This window comes from Lagopus muta, chromosome 1 (assembly GCF_023343835.1).
Source record: "Lagopus muta isolate bLagMut1 chromosome 1, bLagMut1 primary, whole genome shotgun sequence".
Lineage (NCBI taxonomy): Eukaryota > Metazoa > Chordata > Aves > Galliformes > Phasianidae > Lagopus > Lagopus muta.
In genome coordinates, this window is record NC_064433.1 from 168,574,341 (window position 1) to 168,598,170 (window position 23,830).

Sequence of the window (23,830 nt, forward strand, 5' to 3'; positions counted from 1 at the left end):
CGTTCCCGGGGCCGTCGCTGGAGGGCGCCGCGGCGAGAAAATGGCGGTCATTTTTCAGGCTGCCGCTGGAGGGCGCCGCACCGCCGTGGCTGGAGCGGTTGGGGCAGGGCTGTGCTCGCCCGGTGCCTGCCGGACGAGAGCGGCGGCTGCGGCCCGGTGTCTCCTGGGGAAGGGAGAGTTCCTCCCGGACCGCCATGGATCGGTTCTCCTGGACCAGCGGGCTGCTGGAGCTGGGAGAGACGCTGGTGCTCCAGCAGCGCGGCGTGCGTCTCTACGACGGGGAGGAGAAGGTGACGGGAGCGGCTGGCGGCGCGGCCAGGCCTGGAGTGCCGGCCGGTGCGCGGGCGGGGAACTGGGGGAACGCGGGATGCTGCTGTGGGCACCTGGACGAGGGGAGGCGAGTAAGCGTGAGGGGACGTAGCTGAGGAGAAGTGTGAAGCGGAGCCGCAGCGCCCAGCAGCCGTTGCTGCGAGCTCTGACAGGGCTTGGCTCTGCGAATTACAGAATCGTGAAGGTTGGAAAAGAGCTCTAAGCTCTTCTTCTCCAACCGGCAGCCCATCCCCACTGCCCGCGTCCCTCAGTGCCACATACACCTCCGGGACGGTGACTCCGCCTCCTCCCCGCGCAGCCGGTGCCACTGCCGCGCCTCTCCGTCTCCCTGTTTTTCTCCACCCGAATGGCTGCGTACCCTTGCAAGAAGCTACAAAAGCTTCCTTCGAGCTTTACAAGTAGGAAGCAATTTGCTCACACATTTTTTCCCAATCCTAATTGCTTACCGATATATAAAATATTTCTTCAACAATAAAATGGATAGAAGGAACGCTTCTATTTGGTAGGCCTGAAGACTTCTGTCTGTAGCACGTTCTCATTAGGTTGCTTTGTGTTCTTACAGAACTTCTACTTTCTTTATCAGCAAACAAAAGGCAATAGCCCTTTTAGAAATAAATATCCATTTAGCAGTTTGTGTATCTTGCACAGCATGTGGAGGGAGGATCTCTCAGGATTTCCTGAGAGTATGTTTTATGTTTATGCAGTTCAAAAGGAAGTTTGTCTATATCCATGTAATCCTTTTATGCTGGTTTTCCCCATTTCTTTTTCCATTAACTTCATTGATTCTGTTCTCGGGAAGAAAAAAACAATAAGAGTGCCCTCAAAATATTGGCTTGTATCTTATTCCAACATTGTATTGATGTGTAGTGTTACCAAGTTGAGTGTTGTGGTGATGAGTTTACACATTGACTCGATGATCTTGGAAGTCTTTTTTAACCTTAATGATTTTATGATTTATTTATGCAACTTAGTGGTTAAATTTGTTGCTGATCTGTTTTATTTTTCTTGCTTAGGTGAAATTTGATAGTGGAGTACTACTGCTTAGCACGCACAGATTAATATGGAGGGATCAGAAGAATCATGTAAGTCCCACTTCTGTCTCTTGCATGTCACTCAGTTGTAAATTTCATATCAAGTAAGTTGGCGTTTGCAGATGAAAAAGAAATCATGGAATCCTTAGAGGTAGAAGGAACATTTTAAAGGTTATCTAGTCCAACTCACCTGCAGTGAACAGGGGCATTCGCAGCTCCATCACGTTGCCCAGACCTGGTACAGCCCTGCTTTGCAAGTCTCCAGAGTCGGGGCATCCACCACATCTCTAGGTGATCTGTTGCAATGCCTCACCACCACAGCTTTGTTTGTGTATGTTTTGTCTTACAGATGTAGCCCACATTTTGTTTCACAGAAATTACGTTCAAAGAAGATGATATACAAGGAATATTCTTTCACCCAATTCTGCTGTAATAAAATGATCAGAGATGAGGAGGCGCAGAAAGGAATCGTATCGTTTTTCCTTTTCTGTGGCACACAAATGGAGAAGGAAGTCTGCCATCATGTATTGGATACTTGGTTTTGAGAATGAAGGTGAAAATGTCACTCTGACTGTAATCTGAATGCCTCTTCCATGCTGCTCATTTAGCAAGACCTTTTCTTCCCCATTGTGTTTCAAAGTCCAACCATCCCCATCTTCTGGTTACAGCACATAATACCAGGCCATGATAATAGTTGGTGTTTGGTGGCAGTGTTATGTTGTACACGCCTTATCCTTCCAGCTGACTACTGCTGTGCTGAGCCAGTAAGCCAGACCATTTGTACTACTTTGGAGAATCAGTTCAGAGCTTAAGCAGTGCTGTTGAAACAACAGTGTGATGCTGCTGCTGAATGCTTTACATCAGGTCCCCGGTGGCCTGAGATGTGGCTGTGAATGGGTGAGAAAGATTACAGATATTTAATTAGCTCTAAATATAGACTGTTATAATGTGCACCATTTTAGAGATGTAATTGAAGATGTCTTTCTCAGAACCAGGTTGAATTCTCTTTGTTTTGGACACAGTATTTTAGAAAATTTAGCCTCAGAAGCCATGTGCACATAACAGCTCTTCAAAAGTAAGTTTTATTCCACTGGACTGGCTTTTAGCAAGGGTAACTGAAGCACCTCTCATACTTAGTGACTACTCCCCACCAATCATCACGTTCTTGCTCCACAGTGGTGAGCTATTCTGATCTTCATGACATGTAAGGTTGCCAAGGATGATCTGAATTTGGCAAAGCAACTTACATATGTATATCATAGAATCATAGAATGGCCTGGGTTGGAGGGGACCTCAATCATCAAGTTCCAACCCCCCTGCTTTGTTCAGAGAGCCTGTCCCAGCTGGGGTTGCTATTGTCAGGAGCTGATTGCCTAAATCACAAGCCATTCTGTAATTATTATTATTATTATTTTTTTTTTCCACAGCCAATGTGAGATAATTTACCTGTGTTGAACTGTCTCTGTAATTCACCCCCCTGACTTCTTCATCAGCATGTCTTTGTGTCAGGCAGGCACATAAGGCAATATGCATTGCTTCTTATCTTCTCAGGCTTTCAGTTTGCCTGGAATAACACTGTGTATGACAGCTTCAGCAAGTCTAACAACTGTTCAGATCCCCTTTTTCTCCTCAACAAAAAGATGACATTTGTTTCTTCTCCCTATGCTACCTCAATGGCAGGGCTCCTTGTGCTCTCCAGAGATCACAGAATTTGCTAAAAAGCAGAGAAAAAACTTGGAGAATAAGAAAATAGTTCTAACAATTTGACTTAGCAAAGGTGCTGAGAGGAGGCAGAAACACAGGGCAGCAGATTAGCAGAAATTATCCATGTCTGATCTAGTATAGGTTACTTCTGTCTCAAAAGAGTTTTTGCTTTCTTTTTTTAAATCCATAACTTTGTTACTGTGGTAAATGAAACTGTTTCTTTCTCAAGCTCTTAGGAGTGAAGCATGGGTAGCACCATGGCCTTTTATATTCACGTGGAGCTATGATGCATAAACTTCAGAAACTTAGCTGCCTTACCTAGAATAAACTTCAGGAGATTCCCTTTTGTTGTGCCAACAGACTTTTGTAATAGAGGAGGCTACTTGTTAGGCTGAAGTAGCAAAAGTTGTTACAAAAACACTTGTTTTATAGCTGCTGTCCTTAGATACCACCTGCAGTCAAACAGTACAGAAAATAGCCATTTCCAAAGAAAAAGATGATGTAATTCTTTTAAGTTTGTTACATAGCTAGATTTGCACAACATTGCAGATCACAAAATCATACATGATTTCAACACTAAATAGCAGAAAAATAAATCCAAATGAACACGCTGTCCTCATATCCCCACAGAACTTTTAATTTGTTGCTCTTTTGGCATCATTTTCTCTTGCTTTTCTCTCCAGGAAGGAGTGAAGTCCTTGTACTTAGAGTAAACTCATAGCTTTCTAGCTATGAACTAGATTAATATATTGCTTAAAAAATCTAGATATTATGTGTTGTTATATAACATTTGACTCTTTTGTTACTTTCAAAATCTTTGGGTTTTAATGGAATCTTCTTTTTTTTTTTCCCCTATATTTATGTGGGCATTTTACAAACATGATTGTTCTGTACATTGGTGGTAAAATCTGGAGCCAGAGAAGAATTGAAATAGTCTAAAATAGGAAGTAGAAGCCATCTGTTTTTGTTTTTTTTTCCCCTTGAGAGATTTATTCGTTAGTAGAAGTTCCTCCACATATACTTACAAGCTCCAATTTAATGTGTGTTTAATCATTCCATGCAAAGGACAGTTTAGGTAGCAGGGATTGAGAGGACCTCCCAACAGTATTCATTATAAGCTGGTGTTAGGAACACCTTTGTGGCTGATGGGAGAGAAAGCTTCAAAGAGGGTCTGTAAGGTTTCCTGCATTCTGACTGACCATTGATCTCATCCTGAAGAGGATGTTCAGCAAAGGATATTCACCAAAACAAGACCAGTCACATAACTGGATGCTTTGAATTGTTCCCTTCAGCAACTTCTGTCTCAAATACATAAATAAAGAGTTTAGATTCGTTTCCCACAGATAGGTACAGTCTTGTTTCTTGCTCTGCTTTGATTTATCTAAAGCACAGTTCAACAAATGTGTGTTGACATTAAACCTGTGTGAGGATGAATAGATGGAGGCATTCCTAATTGGTGTATCACCCCTCAAAAAGTAATTCAGCTTTTAGACATTCAGCACCGAGAAGCCTGGTGGTTTTGTGTAGTGCTTTGGCTCCCCAAGCTGCATCCATCCAAACATTTGAAGGACCTATTAGCATTATGCACTTACAGGGATAAGCTGCAGCAGTGTGGAAATTTTAGTGTTTGTGTCTTGTACTTATATCCTAAAGCTTTGTTCAGTTGAGGTTTTATAAATCTAGCCTGAAGTGCCTTACACTTAGATTTGTTTTGGTTATCTGGAACTCGGCTTCAAATCTGTATTTTTGTATTTTTATTTCTCTTTCATAGTTTCTATTGTTAACGCTGTACTTCATCTGACAGCCTCTGACAGCACCTGTAGAAATCTTTACTGTTTATGAAATGGGAAAAGAGAAAAGAATGGTTTAAGAGAATGGTCAGGATGTGGCTTTAATTTCTTTTGTGTTTCCATTGATAATTCCAGGAATGCTGCATTGCTATACCTCTGTCTCAAGTTGTCTTTATTGAAGAGCAAGCAGCTGGGATAGGAAAAAGGTAAGGTGATAAAAAAGTTTTTACACAGGTAGATAGTGATAGGACAAGGGAGAACGACTTCAAGTTAAAAGAGGGGAGATTTAGCTTAGATGTTGGGAGGAAAATTTTCACTGAGAGAGCATTGAGACACTGGCACAGCTGCCCAGAGAAGCTGTGGATGCCCCATCCCTGGAGGCACTCAAGGCCAGGTTGGATGGGGCCATGGGCAGCCTGAGCTGCTGGGTGGCACTGCCCATGGCACAGGGTTGGGACTGGGTGGGCTTTAAGGTCCTTCCCAACCTGAGCTATTCCATGATTTTATTATGATCCTATGATAAACACTTTGGTTTTCTCACATTGATAATTAATTGCATGTGTGTTATGTGACAAATCCAAGATTACTTAATTATCCATGGTAGGATCAGTTTGTAAACCATATTTCCACATTGACAGCCAGGGAGCTCAGCATTCCTCACTTAAGACCAAGTGCATAAGCAAGTCACGACAAAGTGGTGTTTGATGCAAATGGTTAAATCATCCTATAAGCACTAAAGTATGTGTTCCAGCTTGCCATTTTCAGTGATTAGTCACCAATACCACAGTGCTGTTGCTGAATCTAAATTTGAAAGCTAATTTTTGTCATCCGTGTCACAGAACTGGTTAGGAACAGAGACTCTGCCAAATCCCATATTATCTTACTTTACATGAACGTATGATTGAATCTGAGCTTGGAAGTGCTGGTGAGGAATAGAAAGAGCTGGTGTTTCCCCTCGGTTAGGTCACAAATCTGGTGTGGTGTGTGTATAAAGAAGTTTGACAAGAAAAAAGATTAAATGGAGAAATTGCATAGAGATATGTGCTTGCAGCCAGATGAGTAGATGCAGTCAGATGAAAAGACTAAGGTAATATCCTGGGGGTGCCCAGATGAAATCAGGTAGTTCCCTTATGCTGAAGAAGGCAAATAAAGATCTATTAAAAATAACTATTTGTAAAATGAAATGGGAATGGCAGACTTGCCCCCATAATGTGATAGTGGCTTAGTATATTCCTAAAATCGTGCTATCTCAAGGCTTGTTTTGGTGGTAGGTGTCATGTTAGACTGTTATTTCCACACACATTACCTTTCAGTGTTGATTTTGGACAAGATCACATACGGTGTTCATAAGTGAAGCATACAAGCAGACAGATTAAACAGAATATTGAGATTTTCTGTTTTCTTGTGACAGTTAGTATGTTTTGACAGTAATCATTGCAAGTCAAAAGCCAAATCAAAAGTACTGCTCGACAAGCAGTTTTTACCTTAACTAACACTGTCAGAAATAATTTGCTTGAAGTCTTAAGATCTGTTGCATTTAATTTTTAAAAATGATGGCAGATGCCATAGTTTTAAACTTGATGTTATTAAACTTGTTTTAAACTTGAGATGTTATTGAGAGGTTGTAGTAGCTTTTATGCAACACACACACAAAATAGATATATACATGGTGGCAAAACATTTCAATGTTATTGCACAAATGTAAAGCATTATTTGATGGACTTTAGTTCTTACATGAGATAAAGCTAGTGCAGATTTTGAATAGACAGATAACTTTGATTGTAGGAAGAGGGTTTGGGTTTTGGTTTGGTGTTTTTTTTTTTAATTAATGAAAAAAGCTGTGTTTTCTCTTTCCTTTAACTTTTTCTTAGTGCCAAAATAGTCGCTCATCTTCATCCTGCTTCTCCAAACAAAGAGCCTGGCCCATTCCAAAGCAGCAAATACTCCTACATAAAACTTTCTTTCAAAGAGCATGGACAAATCGAGGTAAGTTTTGTACCATGTGAACCCAGTATATCAGAGCTTTGGACATGCCTTTCTCCTCTTGCTGTGATAGTGATAATTTTCCACGATCTTTCTGTGTTGACTTTTGAGGTGGAGCTTTTTCAGTACATCCTTTTTTAAAGCAAACATTGTGAGCATTCAGGGTTCTGTGCTTTGATTAAACAGAGTCCCAAAAATGTCAGGAGGTGCTATGAGACTTTGTCCTCTTTCTGGTACATTTAGAAACATCTTATTCTTCCTGTATTATTTTCTAAATGGAACATGTTATTTTCCAAAATGATGACCTTGCAATCTGTTACTGTTAATAGAGTCAAAGGTGTTTCTTTGTACTTCTCCACTGAATGGAAATCAAGCAGCTTACTCCTAACCAATTCTCTCATTGCTTTAGAGCTTTGTTTCATTGTGTTTTATAAATCTTTTTCTTCTTTCTTTCCTCTTCTTTGTTTTACCAACTGCTAATCTCAAAATGCAATAGATGTTAAAAAGATAAAAAAAAAAAAAGGAATTGTCCTCTGTGAAGAAATGTCACAGTATAAAATCCTTATGTGGAGAGATGGAAAACTTTAGCTCTGAAAGGCAGAAGAAAGCCATGCCATTTCACTGCAGAAAATCAGATTTTCAACTTGAATTAGTTATAGATATCTTCATAAGGCATCTATGTGTCTTCTTTGTTTGTATCTAACGTGCATATGTTTCATCACACTCACTTTCATTTCTTTGTGAGCAAAGTTGCTTAAAGTTAACTAATCAACTAATGCCACTTTCTGGTATTAGCATTAAACAAATAAGTCTACATGGTTGTCTTTATGCTGTTCAATTAACAGATTGTTTGTGATGGTGTTGATCAATTTTCCTTCCTTTTAAAAGCAGGCGTTTGAGCAAACCTTGCCATCATTAACTTCAGCATGTTTTGGAACATTTTGAATATCTCAAAAAATATTTTACAGTAGAAGCAGTCATGGTAATTTGACTACTAGCTCCTTCTCTACCATGTGTATTTTTGAAGGTTGGAGAAGAATGTTGTTCTGTGAATGTGTAGGTGTTCCCATGCTGCTTCTTACAGTGACATTTGGTTCGTTGGCCAAGAAACTAAAATAACCAGATTTACTCTGCATGTTTTGTGAAACATCTATTGTCACTCTTAAATGTTTGCAGTTCTTTCGACGATTCTCAGAAGAAATTACACAGAGGAGATGGGAGAACATGCCTGCTGGACAGACCATTCAGGTTAACAAGGATCCACAGGTAGGAGCAGGACTTCTGGCATTCTTGTGTACGTCTCATGTTGCTTTGTTTAGTTTGAATTCAGAACCTTCATGTAATTTTGTTTCCACAAGTGCTGTTTCCATATACTGTGTCTGCCTCTGGCCTGTCTTCCTTAAGAGTGCTCTGCCTTGAGTGGTTGATGGTGAGCTCAGTTCTGTAATAGCACATTCAGCATGAGAGACTTGATAAAGCTAAAAGGTTTTCGGTGATCTCTTATCTGACCTCTGGCCACAAAAAACAGAAATGTAACACGTATATTTCATATGTTTGAAAACCACATGGATCTGATTTATATTTATCTTCTAATTGGGCAGTTGTTCTGGAGGATATCTTTGTCAGTTTGGTTGTCTTTTTACCTGTCTGCATACTTCTAGGTTAAAAACTCTGATAAATGTGTTCACATTGCAACTGTATCACAGAATGTATGTGAATACATTGTACGTATGAATATGCAGAACACAGATTTCTTGAGGTAATTGTGTTTAGAAGCACTCACGTATTTGTATTGTAAATGTTCACATGGGCTCAGGAGGCTTTAATTGGGATAAACTAAAGCATTCAGTCTAGACCAAGCTATTAAGCATATTCATGTTAATAGCTTCAATATAGTAACCATTATCTGCCTATGTGACAGCAGATTTATACTTGCTTTATACACATTGTTTATTTTGTGACACTGATTTTGAAAGTACTGTAAAGAAATACATGAATTATTGTATGTATGTTATTGGCTATTTGGAGGAACTTTTTCTGTGTTCTGATACAAGCTTTTTCATGCTGAGGTGGATGAGAAAACTTAGCATTTCTTATTTTGACTCTTTGTTTTCTTTTCTTTTCCAGGCAGGAAGAGTAAGAGCTGTAGGAATTGTAGGGATCGAAAGGAAACTAGAAGCAAAAAGAAAAGAGACTGACAAAAACATTTCCGAGGTAAATACTACTGAAGTTTCAAGGTCAGCCATCTGTATGCACTATTTTTGTTCATTCACACTTTCTTTTAGGGGCAGCTGAGATGGTTTATTGCTTTTGTTGAGACATCTGAATTGATTAAGAGTGTGTATTTTACAACTATTTATTCTTTTTAACTGCCTTTTCAATATTTGCAAGGGTACTTAATGTAAACAGTTCCTTTCAAGAAGGCTGTACTTCAGAAGTACTGCTGTGTATTTGTAAGATTCATTACACATCTGAGCTCAATGACTTTTCATCAACAGAAGCAGAATGCAGAGACTTCTACAGAAAGAGGACGTGACAAGTGTTTTTTTCCTCTTTGTACAGCTAGTTTTGGTTTCAATTGAAAATGTAATATGTATATTGTGGTGCATTTGCCTTTTCATCGCATGGATGCTTATTTTTTAAATGTTAGAGTTCAACTTATAATTACAGTGCCATAATTGTCCAGGCTCCAGCAAGTTACAGGTATCTGTGCAGGGTATGTTGGCAGGATGGATGCTGTCCTTTTTCCCAGAAGCAGTGCAGTAATTGACTTTCAAATGTCAGTGCTGATGGACAGCAGAATCAATTTGTTCCTTCACTGAAAATCTTTCAGATGTATTGGGAGTAATATCCTTTGAAGTGATCTGGTTTTGTCACATAATAGAGAGTGATACACAGATTCACAGAATCACAGAACAGCCCAGGTTTGCAGGGACCTCAAGGATCATGAATCTCCAACCCCCCTGCCACATGCAGGGCCACCAACCTCCCCATTTAATACCAGACCAGGCTGCCCAGGGCCCCATCCAAGCTGGCCTTGAACACCTCCAGGGACGGGGCATCCACAACCTCTCTTGGATTGATGTGGGAATACTCATAAACTGCCTACAACAGATTGATTCAAATGGCAAAGTGTTACAAGACTCAGCGTGCCCCAGTAAAAAGCGTGCTGCATATTCTGCTATGTAGAGTTACATAGCAGCTTGTAGGCAGCATGCTGTTTCAGATACTGCTACAATTTTTTCTTCTTTTGTGAGTAATGTAGTGAATGAAATTCTATGTGTAGTTCAAAAGGCATTGTGGTGTGTGTGTGTAGTTCAAAAGGTGTTGTCTGGTTATTTTTTCCGTTTGTAGCTTTTTCAGAGAGCAGAAGAAATCCATCTGTAAGTGTTGCATGAATGTAGGAAAATCATGACTTGTGAAATCCTGCCTTCCTCCAGCTTTAAATGTTATAGATGACTTAATTTAAAAAATGGTGCCCTGGCTTCCAGAAAAAGGCTTCCTGCATCTGCTGTTCACTGCTGATAAGAATCCAGTTCTGTAGCCTTTTGTTTATCTGAGGAAGTTCCTGTTAGGTGTGTGCACATTCCCCTTTGTTTCCAGGCCTGCCCTCAGTGAGTCAGGCAGAGGAGGAGTTACACACAGCATACTGTTTATTAGCTAAAGCAAGGGTTCTTTTGATGAACAGCGTTTTCATGCAGGTTTTAGAGATGAGAAATAAGTTAGGAAAAACCTTATTAGAAAATTTTGTTGATATCATGCGAACACAATAGAAGGACTTAAATTACACCAAAGATTGAGAATTCTATTGTAAACCATTGAATTTGGCAAATAAGGAAGCAAGAATCATAGAATCACCATAGAATCACAGAATGGCCTGGGTTGAAAAGGACCACAATGCTCATCCAGTTTCAACCCCCTGCTATGTGCAGGGTCACCAACCAGCAGACCAGGCTGCCCAGAGCCACATCCAGCCTGGCCTTGAATGCCTCCAGGGATGGGGCATCCATAACCTCCTTGGGCAACCTGTTCCAGTGCGTCACCACCCTCTGAGTGAAAAACTTCCTCCTAATATCGACCCTAAACCTCCCCTGTCTCAGTTTAACACCATTCCCCCTTGTCCTTCCCCAAGAAGAAGTATTCCACTTAATTCTGGATGCCTAGCTGAGGTACCAAGTGTTAAGAGGCTGAACTTCTATGGTTCTATGGAGTCACTTGTACCATTAGGAGGGATTTGGGTGGAAAAAAAAACATCCCTTCTTGGAGACATGTCTCTCATCTGTGTATATGGAGTCTCAGGCCAATAAGCTTCCTAACTCAGGTGCACAAATATTTTAGATGGAAACAATTCAGTCTTCCTGCATAAGTCCTGCTAAAATTCTTTCTAGAGGGGGATTAGTTGGAAGATAGGAAACGGCATAGAACTGATGTCTGGAAACTGTAGGCAAGATGTATCTGTGGTCATTTGCTATACCCTAACTGAATGATCTTTCTTTGTGGCTGGAATTACTGGGTGCTGCTTTCAGGCAGGCAATAACTGAGGAGGCTCTGGAATGTTTCTCAAACCAGTTGGCCAACAAAGGTGGTTTGAAAAGGTTCACTACACAGGCATGTCGTCATGTATTTAGATAGATGCACCACAGGCTGAGTGTGTGTTGCTAAGCCTGGCAAAAATGTGTTACTTTTAAATATATAATATATTTACTTTTTGTTTCTTTGAGATCAAAATATGTGGATCTTTTTTATTTATGCCTGAAAATACAGAATTATTGTACTTGAGACCACAGAAGTTTACTAAGCTCAATAGACTTGATATAAGCATGGTCCTATGTTGTAGGTCCAATTTATTACAAATTTTGTGGCAGCAATTAAGCTGCTCAGACTGGAGAAAAAACTGTACAAATAAGCATTTACCTGCCTTAGCATGTGCTGTGCTTTTTAGGTCCAACAACTAGAGTTTTCAGAAGATCTTAATCTATTTTTTAAATCTTCATTTGTATAAATCTGATGTTTGTCTCATGGATATTTACATTCTTCTTTAACTGTTTTGTGTTAAATTATGGGAGCATCACTGTTCTGTTGTGTGAGATACATGAAAAGATGTTGACACAGAATTTCAGAGATTTTGTCTCTTTGGTTAAGCATATTATATCAAATTGTGTATTATCTTCATTGCTCATTTTAAAGTAACTACAGTCTTGCTTACTAACCTAGAAGCTCCCACTCAATACAGTAAAATTGTGTTGTCAGGAAGAATGTTTCTGTAGCATTACAGCTGGCTTATTGCTGTCCAGAAGCAATAGATCTTCTTGAGTGAGCTTTAACTCACTTGGTTGAAGAAAACCTGCCCTCACCACCAAGAAATGTTTCCCCAGCATTCAGGAGAGCATCACTGACTTGGTCTGTTTAAACTTTTTTGGGTCTCAGTCTCCTTTGTTCCTTGTTTATGGATTGTATGGTTTGTCTTTGTAGACTTGTATGAAACAGTTTCATAAAGCAATCAATTGTCTATAATATGTCACACTATAACTTACTGATGTAAAGGATAGCAGCTTTTGCAACCAGCTTGATAGGTTTGCCGAGGTAGCTCACTGTGTCTATGAAGCTGAATGCTGTAGTTGTACTGATCTGAAATGTTTTTAATATCTTTTCAGGCTTTTGAGGACCTTAGTAAGCTAATGGAGAAGGTAAGGCACGTGTTACGTATGCGAGTAGATTTATGCTTGTTTTCTGTTTTCAGCATGTTTTCCCTGATGACCTGCAAATTGATTTATCTGTGGATTTTTCTTGATAGGCTAAGGAAATGGTGGAGCTATCCAAGTCAATTGCTAATAAGATTAAAGAAAAACAAGGTGACATCACGGAGGATGAGGTAAATGAATTTTGTTTTTAGAATCAACAGGAATGTCCCTGTGTAAAGCCAAAGCTGTCCTTTTAGCAAAACGAGTTCTGCAAAGAATGCTTTGTGAGCTTTTCTGTTTGTTTTACATCTAGTTAAAGAGACTGAAGAGTTTGGTTAACTTTTATTTTGGCTCTTTCTGAAAAGCATGGATTTTACTGCCTTTGTTGGTGGACGATGACAGTTCTCTGTTTTGTATTATTCTTGCTTTCGCTTTGCTAGTAATCGACTTTATTGGTAGTAAACTGTTTGGATCAATTCACCAAAACTGTCTTCTGGTAATAAAGTGAAAGTCCTTTAAAAATGAGAGTCGTTCAGTAGCTGATACACTTTTAATGAATTTATTTGTTTAGACTATTAGGTTCAAATCATATCTGCTGAGTATGGGCATAGCCAATCCAGTTACTAGGGAAACACACGGATCTGGTACTCATTACCACATGCAGCTGGCAAAGCAACTAGCTGGAATGCTGCAGACACCATTAGAGGTAACGTACCAATTTTGCACCAGTGTTTTCTTTGTGGTGCTGAGTTTTCATGAAAACGTGTTCTGGCTGTGTTAATGACTGTGCCTCTTTGCAAAGTTCCTAATGGAGCAGCACAGCCTCTTACTCACTGCTTACGTAGGTCTTTTCAAGAAAGAAAATGTAAATGTGAAGTGTAAGAATATTTTTTTGGAGAAATGCAATCTCAGCTTCCAATTCAGTAACTTTTGGTGGTATTTGGTGGATCACATTAGCAGCCTTTCTGCTATTTGAGGAGCTCTGTATTCATTCCTTGCCACAGAATATTACTTCTTTTTTTTTTTTTTTAGAAAGAAAAACAGTACAAGCTTTGAATATATAACTATTATTTCATTAAACTGTTTAATACTTATTCTCCATCAAGTAATATCTCATATTTTAATTTATCTGAAGCTCTTAGGGAGTTCTAGATTCTTGCCAGAAATCTATATTCACGTTTGAAACTTGTGCAGCTATATGTCTCCTAAGAAGTATTTGGAATGTTTTGTTTAAGAAATGTGCCACCTGTTGTGATCAGACACGCTGCCTGAAAAATGAAAATTGATTGATAAGTTTAATACATAAAAATTCCTTCATCCTTTGGCTTAAAAATAAAATTAGGCCTCAATCTTTGGGTATAGTATCAGTTTTTTACATTTTAAAATGATTGGACAAAGATTGCTAACAAATTATTTCTAGTGCTAGAAATTGGTGGTGTTGACAGGGTAGCTTTTTCATTAAAGGCCACAATTAGCTTCTCTGCTTTAGCTGTTCAAACAGTCAAAAGCAAATTAATATACTGTGTTTACTAGATTAATGCTATTTCTCTTACCAGTCTTGTGCTTACACAGGAGAGAGGAGGAATCATGTCACTTACAGAAGTGTACTGTCTGGTAAACCGTGCACGAGGATTGGAGGTGAGAAGTTGGTTTTCCTAGAATCATATCATAGAATCACAGAATGGCCTGGGTTGAAAAGGACCTCAAAGATCATCCAGTTTCAACCCCCTGCTATGTGCAGGGTCACCAACCAGCAGACCAGGCTGCCCAGAGCCACATCCAGCCTGGCCTTGAATGCCTCCAGGGATGGGGCATCCACAGCCTCCTTGGGCAACCTGTTCCAGTGCTTCATTACCCTCTGGGTGAAAAAATTCCTCCTAATATCCAACCTAAATCTCCCCTGTCTCAGTTTAAAACCATTCCCCCATTTTTTCCTAGTTTTTCTTAGTTTTTCTTAGGTTTTTTTGTTTGTTTGTTTGCATAAAGTGCACATCCTTGCTAAGGTAATCCAAGAAAAACTGTGAAAGTATTCCCTACCAATTGCTCACTGTCTGTAACAATGTGAAGTGATCAACTGCTTATTAAAATCAGAGATTTTTACCTTTTTTCTTCCTCCTCCTTTCATGCAGTGTTTATATATTCTCTATACTTAATAACAATGTATGCTGCTTTTCATAGTACCGTATAGAGGAGAAAATCCACCTTTATGTGGAAAAAGAAAACAAACCTGAGACCAGGGAATACTAAAGAATGAGGATTTTTTTTCCAAAATGCTTCAGTTCTCTCAGTAAACAGGGTAAAAATGTGTATTATAGGAAAAAAAACAAAGCAGTAAGGGGACAGGAAGGAGTGTAGAATAGATGGGGCAACATGAAAGGGAAAAAAAAGAACAAAATTAAGTAACCTGGTGTATATTCTATCTATCATTGTAGCAATTGTTTGTTTTGGTGTTATGCTGATCCTAGAAAGGCATGCTGTCAATAAATGTGTTTTACTACTTTTTAGTTGCTCTCACCAGAAGATTTAGTAAATGCTTGTAAGATGCTGGAGCCACTGAAACTGCCGCTACGGTAAGAGATGTACAGGAGATGTATTTATAAAACATGGCACTCGTAGGTCAGGGCGTGCTGCTTGGCTGACAGTATTTTACATGTGGAACTTTGTTTTTAAACACAGTTGTCCAGGTGCTGCTGTGTGCACCAACATCCACTCTACACTTCAATATGTATTTTAACCATGCTTTACTTTGTCTGCTAGAAAGACATTATTCTTCTCACTTCCAACCTTTTTTTTTTCCCCATATTGGGAAAATTGGCTTATCTAAGCCCAACTGTATGCTCTGTCTTTTTCAATCTCTTTTTATTTCTAAGATGCTTTTAACTTGAAGTTCATTTTACACAGTCTTTCCTGTTTTCATTTTGTAATGTGGTTGTCATTGTGGATGTATCAGAAGGGTGGCCATAGGTGATGCGCCTGGGGCTTTGGGTTACTTTGACCCTCTCTTCTGATTTCAGGCTTCAGATATTTGACAGCGGTGTGATGGTGATTGAGCTCCAGTCTCACAATGAAGAGGAAATGGTTGCTTCTGCTTTAGAGACAGTAAGTGAACTCCACTTCCTTCGGTGTTCTGATTATGCTGGGGAAATTTAAACACATTAGGTATAGAAATGTGAAGTACAGGATTTCCTTTTGAGGCTTTAAAATACAAAATATTCCACTTCTAAAATCTTCTAACAATAATACTCAAATGGCACTTTTCATCTTCAAATTACAATGCAGGCAATAATCTTGGTCGTTGCTTTCTCCATAAGGAATAAAGCATTTTTCCATCTCTTTTCAAAATTCATTAACCTTTAACCTTCCTCCAAATCTTTGCACTGTAGGATGAAGTTCATGGCATATATTTAACAACAATGGTCTTCAGTCTCTGTATACAATGTGCTTGAAGGTGGTGAAAATAGGTCTTAAATGTTGAGGCAGGCAGTTGTTTGATTTGGGTAAAATAGCACTTTGTATTTATAACAGTTGAGTTGGCTGTGAAGAGTGCTCACATGGAAAGTGGTACGTAGAGAATTAAACTCACAGGCTTCTTCTGGGGAAACTGGCTGCTCGTGGCGTGGACAGCTCTGCCCTTCTTTGGGTAAGGAACTGGCTGGAGGGCCGTGCCCAGCAGGTAGTGGTGAATGGAGTTTTAAGTCCAGCTGGCGACCCGTTACAAGTGGTGTCCCCCAGGGGGCAGTGCTGGGGCCCATCTTGTTCAATATCTTTATTGATGACCTGGATGAGGGGATTGAGTGCACCCTCAGCAAGTTTGCAGATGGCACTAAGCTGGGAGGTGGTGTCGATCTGCCTGAAGGTAGGGAGGCCCTTCAGAGGGATTTAGACAGGCTGCACCACTGGGCTGAGGTGAATGGGATGAGGTTCAACAAGGCCAAGTGTCGGGTCCTGCACTTTGGCCACAACAACCCCATGCAGCGCTACAGGCTTGGGGATGAGTGGCTGGATGAGTGTGAAGAAGAGAAGGACCTGGGGGTGTTGGTTGATGCTCGGCTGAACATGAGCTGACAGTGTGCCCAGGTGGCCAAGAGGGCCAACGGCATCCTGGCCTGCATTAGAAATGGTGTGGCCAGCAGGAGCAGGAAGGTGATCATCCCCCTCTACTCAGCACTGGTGAGGCCGCACCTCGAGTGCTGTGTTCAGTTTTGGGTTCCTCACTACAGGAAAGATGCTGAGGTCCTGGAGCGTGTCCAGAGAAGGGCAACGAAACTGGTGAGGGGTCTGGAGCACAAGTCTTATGAGGAGCAGCTGAGGGAGCTGGGATTGTTCAGTCTGGAGAAGAGGAGGCTCAGGGGAGACCTCATTGCACTCTACAACTTCCTGAAGGGAGGTTGTGGTGAGGAGGGGTTTGGCCTCTTCTCCCAGGCAATGAGCAAGACAAGGGGTAATGGCCACAAGTTGTATCAGAGGAGGTTTAGGTTGGACATAAGGAAGAACTTTTTCTCTCAGAGAGTGGTCAGGCACTGGAATGGCTGCCCAGAGAGGTGGTGGAGTTGCCGTCCCTGGCAGTGTTCAAGAGGTGTCTGGACAACGTGCTGCGTGATGTGGTTTAGTGCTTGTGGTGGCAAGGGTGATGAGGAGATGGTTGGACTAGATGATCTTGTAGGTTGTTTCCAAAGTTGTGATTCTATGATTCTAAGCTAGGCTTTGATTTCATAGAAGAATGTAAGGGAGAGGCTTTGAATGAGGAAGGCAAGCCCATAAGGGAAAGGGAAGAGACGAGAACTCTGACCAAAAGCACCCCGTGCTTAATGTATAATACACAATAACATGAAACTTCTGAGAAAAAGTGAAAGGAAGTCAGGGTTTCAAACAGGAGAGTGATGTGGTTTTGAATGAGTGCTGAGGACAGGAAGACGTGGAAGTCAAAAGGGAAGTCACTTGATGAGAGCAGTGATTTGGGAAGGAAAAATAACTACCCATGTGCTATATTCGATTGTATAACTGACTTCCATTACTTAAATTTAGTCATATACTCTCAAGGTAGGCCTAATTTAATTGGAGTTTCTGCTAAAGGGAAACTACTGCTCAGAGGATGCTGAGAATAATGCAGAATGAACCCTTTTCCTCCTGGTTATGTAGGAAGCAGGAAATGGCAACTGCATCTGGATTTACAAGTTTGTTTGAATCTGAGCAAGTGAAAAAATGTAATATTTTTTAATTTGTAGGCTAATACAGCGTAAGTTAATATGAGAAATTCAATGCAGTAATAAGTCTGGACTTGAAATATTGTATTTCAAATGTCCACATGCCAGCCTATGTGAGAATGTTTCACGTTAGCATGTATTAACTAGCATCACTGGGACAATGGGACCAAAGCTTTGAGCCCAAGACTGAATCTTTTGTTGTGTGAATGTGATCCCAGTAGCAGGCCACAATGTAGGGTGGAATAGCAAGGTCTGTGGATTTCATACAGTCAGTGGCAATATCATAAATCTACTGAAATTCTCTGCCTCTCTCTGAGATTACTTGAATTTCTCAATCACAGAATCACAGAATCACAGAATCGTAGAGGTTGGAAGGGACCTCAATGACCTGTCGTGCCCTGCTGTGTTTTTATTTCCTCTCTCAAGCTCTCCTGTTTGCAGAATCACTTAGTTAGGCTGTATGATAGTAACTGTGCCAATGTACCTCTGTCTGTGAGCTACTTGAATATTTCCAATAATTTCTTCCATATATTTAAAAAAAATCTGAAAGAAAGGGTACCATGAACTCGTTTTTAATTTTTTTAAATGCAAACTATTTTCCTGAAAGAGGTTTGCTACCGATTTTTTACTTCACAAAGCTAGGCCTGAGCGAGCTGCTATTTTAATGGCCTAGTTTGTTTATTAGTGTGTTTGTTTTCTGATAGGTATCTGAAAAGGGCTCTCTCACAGCTGATGAGTTTGCGAAGCTGGTGGGAATGTCTGTTCTCTTAGCCAAAGAAAGGTAAGGAATCATGATTGTGTTTAATAGCACCTTTGTTATCAAGTTGTCCTCAAGTAATGCAACAAATCCTCTTTTGCTTTCTCCAGGCTGCTTCTTGCTGAAAAGATGGGCCATCTTTGCAGAGACGATTCGGTGGAAGGCTTGAGATTCTACCCAAATTTATTTTTAACACAAAGCTAATGTAGTTTGTGTGCATTTGCTATGTAACGGTTGAACGTGAGAGCAGAGAGCGGAACCTTTTCAACAACAGACACTGACATTTTTTACTTTGTGTCAACTCTAACAGTGATGAACATTGCAACACTTTACAGTTCTCAGGTATTTCAAGTGCTGAATCATCTTGTGTGGAACCAAAAGGAAATAAGAATCACCAGGTCAGAAACATGTTAATTGTCTTAAGCTGGCTATCTCACATTTCAAGTTCCATTTGATGTGCTTTGTAACTTCTCATTTCAAGAGGAGTGAGATGCAGATTGCACATGAGTGAAAATGGAGAGACTACCCTTACAGCCTGCCATGAGAGTCAGCACCCAGAACACAGGTTATTGCATACTCCAATTTCAGTTAATTTGTGTCTGGAGCAACAAAGCAGACAGATGCATCCGTTGCATAGAGACTCTGGTGTGTAAGGATTGAAACAGTGCAGAATAATTTGCAGAATAACCCTGTCTCCTTGAGGTAATGAAGTTTTTAAAGAATATTCTTGGTTTCTTTGAGACGTAAAGAATCTGCTGCAGGAGAAATTAACATGTGTTATGTGAATCTAGAAAGCAGCTTGTTCATTTTGTCATTTTGTCATGTCTTATGCTATCTCAGATAGAAGCATTGTTAGTATGGACTTCCTCCCTTCTCTTTCTTTGCCATCTCCCTTCCTGTCTCATTGTGTTGCACTTTGGTGCACGTTCTGTGTCCTCTCTTTATACAGCACAGTGTGCAATAGCCTCCTGTCACTCCACCAGACTCATTTCTTTTTGTTTGTTTGTTTTTCATTTTGTACTTCCAATGAAAGATCAGCAGTTAGCTTCATCAGCCCATTGCCTGTTTTGGAGAGACAGTGCATTTCTTCATGTCTCGTACACCAAAATTAATGTGCTTTCAATATCAAAGGGGAGAAGAAGGCTATCAACCTATGTTTGATAGTCACAAGGTGTCTTTTTGTTTGGTATTCCTCTCCCTGTTTTCAGACTGGATGCAATTTGATAGCCTCAGCTTTTGTAACTCCAGTGGAGTTGTTACGGTACTTGGAAATGTGTTGTGGTGGTAATAGCAGTAAGTGGATGTTTATTATCCACATCACTTACATTGTCAGCTTTCTGAATGGGCTGGTTTCAGTAAATAAAAAAAATCATTCAAGTGATGGGCAAAGACAATAAGTTTGCAACTGCGTTATAACTGGGGCAGTGGAATTGGCATTAAGCAAAGGAGAGAGGTTTTTTTAACAGCCTGAAAATATTTTCAGAACTATTTCAGTGTTACCACAGCTTAGACGTGGTTAAGAACCTGCCAATAATGAGCTCAATGTGGACATCCTTACAGTAATAATGGTTTTGATTTGCCAGATGCTCATTTAGATCCAGGGAATTGTGTCCTCTTTGTCACGAGTGAAGTTGTGTGCAGTGCTTTCCTTACAGCAGTTTTCCTCTGTGTTTCATGAAGGTGCTAAAAATAATGGATTTGACACAGCTGAAAGAAAATGGTTCCACCCTGTTCTTATTCTGTTAACCAGCTAATATCATCTCTTCAGGAGCCTTATGGCCTGCTGCTTTTCTTCATTTTCCCCACAACACACAGAAGAGATCTGTGTGAGGTATCTCAGGCAGTGTGCGTCTAAGGGAAGACTGGAAATTGAGAAATACAGAAGCAGAAAGCTGGTTTGTGACAGCTATTTCTCTTGCTTGGTACTCACACCTGCCCCAGAGAAACCAGGAGTTTATGGGCCCAAACCTCTCCCCACAGGGGGGATGTATCCTCTGTCAGAAAGCACAAAATCAGAAAGGAAGTGCCGAGTGTAAACTCCTAGTCTCCATTACTCCAACCCAGAGCATTTAATTATCTCAATCGAGTAATAAATAACAATAGGTTGTATTTAGAATGATGGTATCTTCTTGAGATTTTCTTTCCCAGTATTTTCCTTGAAATATTTTATTTCGGTAGGGAAGAAATCTAGAAGCTAAATTGTATATAGCTGGTTTAGAATTGAAATACACAAAAGAAAATGACCACTGAAATCAGTAACAATTAAAAGATTTTTCTTAAGTAGACTATTCTGTGAGCTTTATTTCTTCCTTAATGTTTTTTGGGAGCACTGAAATGTTTAAGCATCAAATCTTGTGGTTCTGTGGGGTAGGTTTTCATACAATGTATTTTTGCCACCTTGTTTTGTACCCAAAGGGGCACAAAACAGGTTTGATGTAAAAATATAAGGCAGAATTAAATGCAATTATAATATAATTATAATATCCTGATTCTGTTGCTGAATAGCTTGTGACCTGTCACAGGCCAAACCACAGAACTGCAGGTGCTTGCAGAAACATGAACACCAACTTCATGAGGGAGGCAGTCTGAGCCAGAGCCACAGGTACACCATGCTGCCTTTGAAAGGCCTTTGGTGCATGGAATGTGTTTTCTCAGCTGAAAGAACGCAGAGATCCATGTGTATCCATCACTCGTACAGAGCCAGCTGTTGCGTGGTGACGTTGTTGCAGTGTGCTATGATGTGTCAGTACCTTGAACTGTCCTGAGTTCGTGCTCCCCAATCCTGTTTCTATTGGTACTAATAGCAAAATGCCTCCTGACACCATTGACACAGAGTATAGAAGAGAGAAAAGTGTAGGAGCTGCCTTTCTCACGGATTGTACCAATTTAATATAGAAGGTATGTGTATGAACCTCATTTCCTTTCATGTTTTGATCATTGCTGCAATGTTTGTATCATGATACGTGAACATTATCTCATTTTGCCAGGGATGTCCAATTATGCAGTCCTTTGAGCAGAGGCTTGTAACAGAGCTCAGTTCAAAAAGTGCTTGTTCCTTTATGGAGCAGTCTTAAATGTGATTAGGTTTGTCATGTGAGAACACAGGCCTTTCCATGCCTCTGACAGGAAAAGAAGGCTGCATGGGAATCTGTACATCCTTTCTCTTTTCCCTTTGTTTTCAGGAACAATTACTTTATATTCAGCCAGTGGAGGCACGGATGTAATCTGAACCATGCTGCTGAAGTGCAAACCCTTCTTTCTAAAATGTATAAGCACACATATGTATGTAAGTGCACTTAGAAGTGTAGGAAGCGTATCTTTAATAATCGCTCCTGGTTGTATGTTGATTAGCTAAACTCACTGACGCTTAGTTTCACTAAGTCACTTAGAAACCAAAGTTTCACAGTCTGAAGGAACTGGGCTTGTTTAGCTTGGAGAAGAGAAGGCTGTGGGGAGACTTCATTGTGGCCTTCCAATACTTGAAGGGAGCTTATGAACAGGAGGAAGAATGGCTGTTTATGAGGGTGGATAGCGATTGGACAAAGGGGGAATGGTTTTAAACTGAGACAGAGAGGTTTAGGTTAGATATTAGGTGGAAGTTTTTCACACAGAGGGTGGTGACACACTGGAACAGGTTGCCCAAGGAGGTTGTGGATGCCCCATCCCTGGAGGCATTCAAGGCCAGGCTGGATGTGGCTCTGGGCAGCCTGGTCTGCTGGTTGGTGACCCTGCACATAGCAGGGGGTTGAAACTGGATGAGCATTGTGGTCCTTTTCAACCCAGGCCATTCTGTGATTCTATGACCCAACTCAAAGCCTGGAATACTTTCATTTTGAACTGGAGAGTTCTCTCAAAATACACTCTGAAAAGGCAGAAATCGGCTGATTAAAAATTATTTGTGGATTTGATATGAGGTCATTGTTATCTCAGCCTTTTTTCTGAGCTATAATTACAAATGTGACTATTGTGTTGTACTTCCTATGCTGGCAATGCCCATTTTATCCTGATTCTCAGTGCTTCAGAACCCAAATAAAATATAAGAAACTCACATTTCAGGACTTCCTCTGCCAGGAAGGTTTGAACTCTCATTCTCTTCTCCCAAGGAAGCTGCAGGTATGCATGCTCAGGGGATATAACATCCATGCCTGTCAGCAATGTTCACCTTTATTTATAAGGAAATACTTAAGTACTTTTTGGAGTTCATGCCCCTGTGTCATACCTCCCAGGTAGCTGTCCTGGCCAGCAGGCTTGAGAGTCATTTCTCTGCATGGTTTAGAATTAAAGTCTTAAGTATTAAAAAACAAACATCTTCAGGAGCGAGTAAAGAACCTTCTGTTTCAGAGTACCCCATTGCCTGCTGGTTAGCACACACTCAGGAGAGGTAGACCTGAGAGAAGCCAACTTGTTTCTGTGCTCCTGTATCCCTTGATTCATGTGTGCAGAATGATCCCAGACACTTCAAGGCAGGATTTGCTATTTAAGCAAAAAGTTTGCAGAAGGATACCTGCTGTGTGAAAGTTCTCTTATTCCAGTGACTGCTTTTGCAATAAACAGAACGTTTGCAAATAAATGCAGCACCAGTGCACAGGATAAACTTGTTGGTACTGTGGTTATTTAATGACTCGCTACGTAGGTAGAATTCTTTTCAAATGTTGTTTAAATGTAACTGTATTTGTCTATGAGAAACAGCTGTTCTTTCAGCCAGACTCCGCTGTTGTGTGTGTGGCATAATTCCCCCTGGTCTCACTTAAAATCCAATGGAGAGTTTGAGGTGTGTCCTCAGATTGCAAAGATGTTCTGGCTTGACCCACCCCTTCCATGAGAACAGCAGCACTCCTACTGACTTCAAACCCAGCCTTTGCTGTAATTCTCAGATGCTGGCTCATTAGCAGCTCTGAAAAGTGGTGCATGAGAAATGGCTGCACTCTGACAGGAGGAAGGAAGAGCTCACATCATGATGTGGAATCAGACTGCAACGTGTTTTGGTTTCTTCGGTAGAAATACTGCTGCAAAATGACTACTTTTGATCTTTCTGCATTTCCATTGTTTTTGCTACAGCAAGAGAGTCCAAGATAAGGAGGATTTTTTTCTCCATTGAGACTCTATTTATAGGCCACAAGGCCAGCAGAGAATGTGGCCATCCAGCCTGACCTCTTGGGTGACAGATGCTGTAGGATTTCCCTTAGTTAATTGGTGTTTGAACTAGAGCTCCTCTTTTAGGAACAACAACAGATCTTGATTTCTGGGAAATTCCACCACAACTCTTGGAACATTTTCCCAGTGACTGTTACCTGTTGTAAAAAATGTTTTCAGTATACACAGTCAGACTTTGTTTAGCTTTGTCTTCCAG

The 23,830-nt window shown here is 40.5% G+C and overlaps 1 protein-coding gene across 2 annotated transcripts; it reads left to right on the forward strand.

Annotated features, from left to right (window-relative positions):
* The first annotated feature begins 94 nt into the window (after window positions 1–94).
* VPS36 (vacuolar protein sorting 36 homolog) lies at window positions 95–23,830 on the forward strand. Of its 2 annotated transcripts, XM_048959777.1 has the most exons (15): window positions 273–290; window positions 1,344–1,412; window positions 1,711–1,914; window positions 4,991–5,061; window positions 6,727–6,841; window positions 8,015–8,104; window positions 8,966–9,052; window positions 12,493–12,525; window positions 12,633–12,710; window positions 13,091–13,225; window positions 14,092–14,157; window positions 15,025–15,089; window positions 15,534–15,618; window positions 18,428–18,504; window positions 18,591–23,830. In XM_048959777.1, exons 3-15 carry the CDS (start codon window positions 1,909–1,911, stop codon window positions 18,682–18,684), a joined length of 1,002 nt encoding a protein of 333 aa, XP_048815734.1. In that variant the 5' UTR covers window positions 273–290; window positions 1,344–1,412; window positions 1,711–1,908; the 3' UTR covers window positions 18,685–23,830. The 2 variants fall into 2 exon arrangements, with proteins under 2 accessions (XP_048815725.1, XP_048815734.1); XM_048959768.1 differs by lacking the exon at window positions 1,711–1,914 and having other exon boundaries at window positions 95–290.